The 6176-nt window shown below is 46.1% G+C and overlaps 1 protein-coding gene across 2 annotated transcripts in view; it reads left to right on the forward strand.

The window, feature by feature from the left end:
* Positions 1-3808: 3808 nt before the first annotated feature.
* The window catches only part of LOC112077618 (uncharacterized), a 3622-nt gene continuing 1254 nt past the window's right edge, over positions 3809-6176 (forward strand). Inside the window, exons 1-5 of one of the 2 annotated variants that reach the window (XM_024144107.1) lie at positions 3809-3923; positions 4282-4319; positions 4872-5020; positions 5169-5308; positions 5703-5797. In XM_024144107.1, coding sequence (XP_023999875.1) covers positions 5225-5308; positions 5703-5797 — 179 coding nt within the window. In that variant the 5' untranslated portion in view covers positions 3809-3923; positions 4282-4319; positions 4872-5020; positions 5169-5224. The remainder of the gene's footprint in view (positions 3924-4281; positions 4320-4871; positions 5021-5168; positions 5309-5702; positions 5798-6176) is intronic. The other variant, XM_024144108.1, reaches the window with a different exon arrangement.

Raw genomic sequence — 6176 nt, forward strand, 5'->3', positions numbered from 1 at the left:
GAGATGCTTGTATCGGCAAAAGGGACAGGACGACATGCACCGTATTGAGGGGGAGCAAGGCATGAGGATGGATTTGCGAAGGCGGAGTCATTAGCCAACAACCTCCTTCCCCTCTCGAGTGAAGAGCATGAATGATGGGTGTGCTGTCTCGTCCAGATTAGCATGAACAGAGCCGGACAGCGCGAGCACACAGCCAGGGCAACTAAGGAGTGGCTCCGTAAGAAGTATCTCAAGTCCTTAGGAAGTGGCACTAGCCAGCTCCAGACCTGAACCCATAGGAAAATCTTTGGAGGGAGCTGAAAGTCTGTATCGTGAACCCAGCGGACAGCCGAAACCTGGAAGGATCTGGAGAAGTCTTGCGTAATGAGGTGGGCAAAATCCCTCTCTGAGTGTGCGCAAACACTGGTCAAGTACTACAGGAGGAAACGCGTATGACTCATGTCAATTGCAAGAAAAAGGATTGCTGTACCAAATATTAGATTTCTGCTTTTCTCGATGGTATCAAAAATACCGTACATAGTCATGCAATAAGAATGCGAGCAGGGAATTAAGTACTTAACTAGAAATCATACAAATGTTGAATATTTCGGATTCTTCTTGATTATCAGAAGTTCGCGTGTCTTCTCACAGTGAAGTGTACCTTGATTAAAAATTACGACCACCCCAGGACGACAGGGGCGAGGAACATTACATCATCTACATGCTTTGTAAGTAAGAAAATCGGCAAAATCGGCAGTGTACGGAAAATACTTGTTCTCCCCACTGTAATCGTTATCAGGGCTCTACAGACCACACCGGACTTATAAAGGAAAACTAGCCATGTCGCGGACCAGCCATTGTCTTGCTCATCGCGACACCGCCGTTGAACACCTTCTACGCTCGCTTTGAAGGTATATACTACCTGCCCACGCACTACGCGGCCCCGTCTATCAAGACCTGTGGCTCTCCTTTCTGTGGCTTGACGTGTGTTAAGACATTCTAATCGCGTGTATACCATACGCAAGTCTGCGTCCAGTAGGTAATCTCTTAGCTGCGTCCTCAGAGATGCAGACCAGCTGGCTGGTGTGTTTTACAGATATATTCAATCTCTTCCTATCCAGTTCTATTGTCCCCACATCCTTCAAGATGACCACACATTTGTCCGTAACCTAAAAGCAAAAGGTAACTTGAATGAAATGGATATCTGTCATCATGAGTGCTTGAAGACTAGTCATAGGATTCTATCCACTTACCTTACCTGCCCACCCTTAGACCCACAAACTTGCTTACCAGCCCCCAATTAGGTCACAGACGAGTAATCGCCACCACACTGCACACTGCCCTGTCCAAATCTGGACAAGGGCCAAACAACTAATGTAAGCAAGCTGGGTTCAATTTGCTATTTACGTCAGCATTCAACCCATTGTACCCTTCCAAACTCATCCTCTCGAAAGCATCGAGGCGTGGGTCTAGCCCGCCGGTGCAACTGGGTCCGGACTTCCCGGTCCCCAAACAGAAAGGGAATGCATTATGCCACTACAGAATCTTGAGGGGGGTCGTGCTCAAGCCCCTACCCCTGATTTCCACCCATGATTGCGTGGCCATGCACGCCTCCACACTCAATCATCAAGTTTGCAGACGCACAACAGTAAGTAGGCCTGTTACCAGCAACGATGATGATCAAGCTCTACAGGAAGGAGGGGGGGCTCTCGGGAGTGTAGGTGTGCCAGGGACAACATAACCTCTCACTCAGATGTCAGACAAAACCTCTAGGAGATTTGGATCTCAGGAACAGCAGAGTGGACACCTCGCTTCTCACATCTGATGGGACCTGCGTTGAGGAGAGGTGGAAAGCTCAAGTTCCTCGCAGCGTACTGACAACTGAAACGGTCCACCACAAGGACGGTGGTGGTGAAGGCGCAACTGTTCTCTTGACACCTCAGCAGGGCTTAACAAGAATAGGTTAGGCTGAACTGAGAACACGTATAGAAAAACCCTCAAACTTTTACAAATGCACAATCGAGGTATTCCTGTCAGGCTGATACTATCCCCTGGGCCGTGGGGTACGGAACTTGCTTACGAACCAACAAAGCTCTCGCAAGCAGGGTGGTCTAGCGGCGTCTTGCCCACACCGTCACTGTACCTCAGGGGGCAAACTTCCTGCCCTCCTGGGACACGTACAGCACACCATTGCCTATAAGAAATACCAAAAGAATCACAAAGGACTATCACACCCGAGCCAATTTGTATATACTCCAGAATGTTATGAAGAGTGACAGATGAATTGCATTATTTGCAAAGTCCCTCTTTGCACATGCAAATAGAACTGAATCCCCAAAAACATTTCCACTGATTTCAGCCCTGCCAAAAAAGGACCAGCTGACATGTCAGTGATTCTCTCGTTACACAGGTGTGAGTGTTGACGAGGACAAGCTGAGATCACTCTGTCATGCTGATTGAGTTTGAATAACAGACTGGAAGCTTCAAAAGGAGGGTGCTGCTTGGAATTGTTTCTTCCTTTTCGACACGTGCCTATCATTGCTTTGCACAAAAAGGGCTTCACAGGCAAGGATATTGCTGCTAGTAGATTGCACTTAAATCAACCATTAATCGGATCATCAAGAACTTTGAGAGCTGTTCAATTGTTGTGAGAAGGGCTTCAGGGCGCCCAAGAAGAGTCACCAGGACCGTTTCCTAAAGTTGATTCAGCTGCCGGGATCGGGGCACCACCATTACAGATCTTGTTCTCAGGAATGGCAGCAGGCAGGTGTGAGTGCATCTGCACGCACAGTGAGGCAAGACTTTTGGAGGATGGCTGGTGTCAAGAAGGGCAGCAAAGAAGCCACTTCTCTCCAGGAAAAACATCAGGACAGTGATATTCTGCAGAAGGTACAGGGATTGGACTGCTGAGGACTGGGGTAAAGTCATTTTCTCTGATGAATTCCCCTTTTCCGATTGTTTGAGGCATCCGGAAAAAAGCTTGTCCGGAGAAGACAAGGTGAGCGCTACCCATCAGTCCTGTGTCAACACTGGCAGATATTGACTTTTGCATCAACTTCATGTAATTGTCAATAAAGCCTTTTGACACACTTGACACTTGTAATATACTTCAGTATTCCATAGTAACAATCTGACAAAAATATTGAAGACACTGAAGCAGCACAACCTTGTGGAATTAATATTTGTGTTATTCTCAAAACTTTTGGCCAACACTGTATAAACTGCGCTCCACACTTCTACGGTATCTTAGTCACTTTTAAATTGTGTTTACATATTGCGTCACCCATCTCATGTATATACTGTATTGTATTCTATACTACACAACTGGCTGTTTAACAGCCATCTCCAGCACATCAGAGGCTGCTGCCTATAGACATAGATTAGGAATCCCTGGTCACTTTAAGGAAATGAAACACTAGCCACTTGAGTAATGCAAGACACGGAGACATTATTCATCTCATATGTGTAAACTGTACTCTATACTATTCTAYGCTATCTTAGTCACTTTAATTGTGTGTCAATATTGCATCACCCATCTCATATGAATATACTGTATTCTATACTATGCCACTGTATCTTAGTCCAATGTTGCTCTGACGTATATACATTCTTAATCCCTTCCTTACTTAGATTTACGTGTATTTTGGGTAAATGTTGTGAAATTGTTAGATATTACTGCACTGTCGGAGCTAGAAGCACAAGCATTTCGCTACACCCGCAATAACATCTGCTAAACACGTGTATGTGACCAATACAATTTGATTTGAAGTCTGAACACACATGCACATCTATGAACAAGTTCACACACTTTGTTCTGTCCCGCAGGTGTATTTGCCCCAACCCTGTTCTCCAAGGCCTACGGTAGCCTGGTGTGTGCGGGATGCTCCAGCTCTCCAGCCAACACCAGCAGGCCCTTTACCTGTATGGACTGCCACTATGACATGGTTAGTACCTACATCTCCTGTTCGCCTGCTGCATCATCATTATGAACTATTACATTGACTGGGCTGCTGTGATGCGTCTCTGGGTCAAATAATACTTGAACTGCACTTGATTGAGCTTACCTGGAGCAATGGAACCAATGACCCAGTGGCCAAAAGGGTTAACCCTAACCCATCCATCTGGTATTCCAGACAGGCTTCATTCAAGTATTTGATTGAAAACAAGTATGATTTGAAGCCATGTCTGTAGTGTAGTGACTACTGCGGAAGTGTGTTATGATGATGTCGTGAGGGGTGTTTGTGGGTAGTCCCAAATGCTTAACCATGTATTAAACTAAAGCCATATTATGTTTCTCAACAGAGTGGAAGTAACGAACCCTTATATCTCAGACACATTGAGTAAGTTCCAATAAAATACCCATGCTCTGGTCCACATGGTTGTGTTGGTGTTACCAGTCAGTAGGCCTGCTACGCTGTAGTTACTTGCTGTATGGCTTGTTTTCCAGTCAGTAGGCCTGCTACTCTGTTAGTTACTGCTGTATGGCTTGTTTTCCGGTCAGTGGGCCTGCTACTCTGTAGTTACTTGCTGTATGTCTTGTTTTCCAGTCAGTAGTGCTGATACTCGTAGTTACTTGCTGTATGGCTTGTTTCCAGTCAGTAGGCCTGCTACGCTGGTTACTTGCTGTATGGCTTTTTCCAGTCAGTAGGCCTGCTACGCTGTAGTTACTTGCTGTATGGCTTGTTTCCAGTCAGTAGGCCTGCTACGCTGTAGTTACTTGCTGTATGGCTTTGTTTTCCAGTCAGTAGGCCTGCTACGCCTGTAGTTACTTGCTGATGGCTTGTTTTCCAGTCAGTAGGCCTGCTACTCTGTAGTTACTTGCTGTATGGCTTGTTTTCCAGTCAGTAGGCCTGCTACGCTGTAGTTACTTGCTGTATGGCTTTGTTTTCCAGGCCTCTTGTATACACCATCTCCGTGTTGCTGCCCTCCGCCTACTGATCGGCCTCATCTTCACCCTGAAGACCCACTCCACATCTACGACATCCAAGTCAGTGACGTGCACGACCACCACCAGGGTCAGTGCCCACCGGGGGCGCCAGCGGTGAGCCCACCAAACCACAAACACATTATTATTTCAAGCTTTTCCCATAGGTTCTAAACTTTGGTGGTGTCGTGGTATATATAGTAGACAGGAACTGGAATGTGTGATACTTCATTGTATTGGTTTCTAATGTTGTTTGTGTGTGTAGGTGGTCATGGCACGGTCGTCCACTGGTCCAGGTTGAGGGCTCTGTCTGTGCTGATCATGGCCACGCTGCTAATGGCTGCCTGTGCCGACCTCACCACGGAGCACATCAAACCCATCCTCGACCACTCCGCCATCTCCCAGGTACGCCCACACCTGAGCCATGTTCATTAGGCCACAGCGTAGAAAAATGTTGTGCAACAGAAAATAAGCATTTGCGTTTCTTATTGGCTAGGTTCAGATGGTACGTCCCCGTTTCACTCCATTCTAAACCTCTTCCTTCCTYTTCATGCCCATTGACCAACCGAGACCATACCCAGGGGAATAATAATATGATATGATTCTTGTAATTGGGTAGAAAATGTCTCTGGAAAGCTTATTGAAAGCCCCTGTCATTTTATAAAACAGAATTTTACACGCATGATGCGACCAGCTGTTCAGGATAAGCATAAGGATAGCCAAACAACTTTTACAATGTTATGTCCTGACTATGTAAAGGCTAGTGCAATGTGTCACTGTCTGTCATTCATTTCTGCAGTATTTCATCGGCGTGACCGTGTTGGCGATGGTGCCAGAAATTCCTGAGATCTTCAACGGAATCCAGTTTGCCCTGCAGAATAACATCAGTCTCAGGTAAGCCACTATCAAGCTCTAATACTGCGTTTTCACTCTCCTGATGGATCTTGTCTCGTCATGCATAACCTAGTATCTCTAGACAGACCGGTTGCCTCCCACAATGTACCAATGTTCAAGCATACACTGTACATAGGGGCAGCAGGTAGCCTATTGGTTAGAGCATTGGGCCAGTAATCGAAAGGTTGCTAGATCGAATCCCCGGAGCTGACAAGGTAAAAATCCGTTGTTCTGCTCCTGAACAAGGCAGTTAACCCACTGTTCCGAGGACGTCATTAAAAATAAGAATTTGTTCTTAACTGACTTGCCTAGTTAAATAAAACATAAACCAACATCAGTTTGGCAGAGAGGAAAGGGTGGAGTTGAGCACTGGGAAATC

This window comes from Salvelinus sp. IW2-2015, unplaced genomic scaffold (genome assembly GCF_002910315.2).
Source record: "Salvelinus sp. IW2-2015 unplaced genomic scaffold, ASM291031v2 Un_scaffold4769, whole genome shotgun sequence".
Classification (NCBI taxonomy): Eukaryota; Metazoa; Chordata; class Actinopteri; order Salmoniformes; family Salmonidae; genus Salvelinus; species Salvelinus sp. IW2-2015.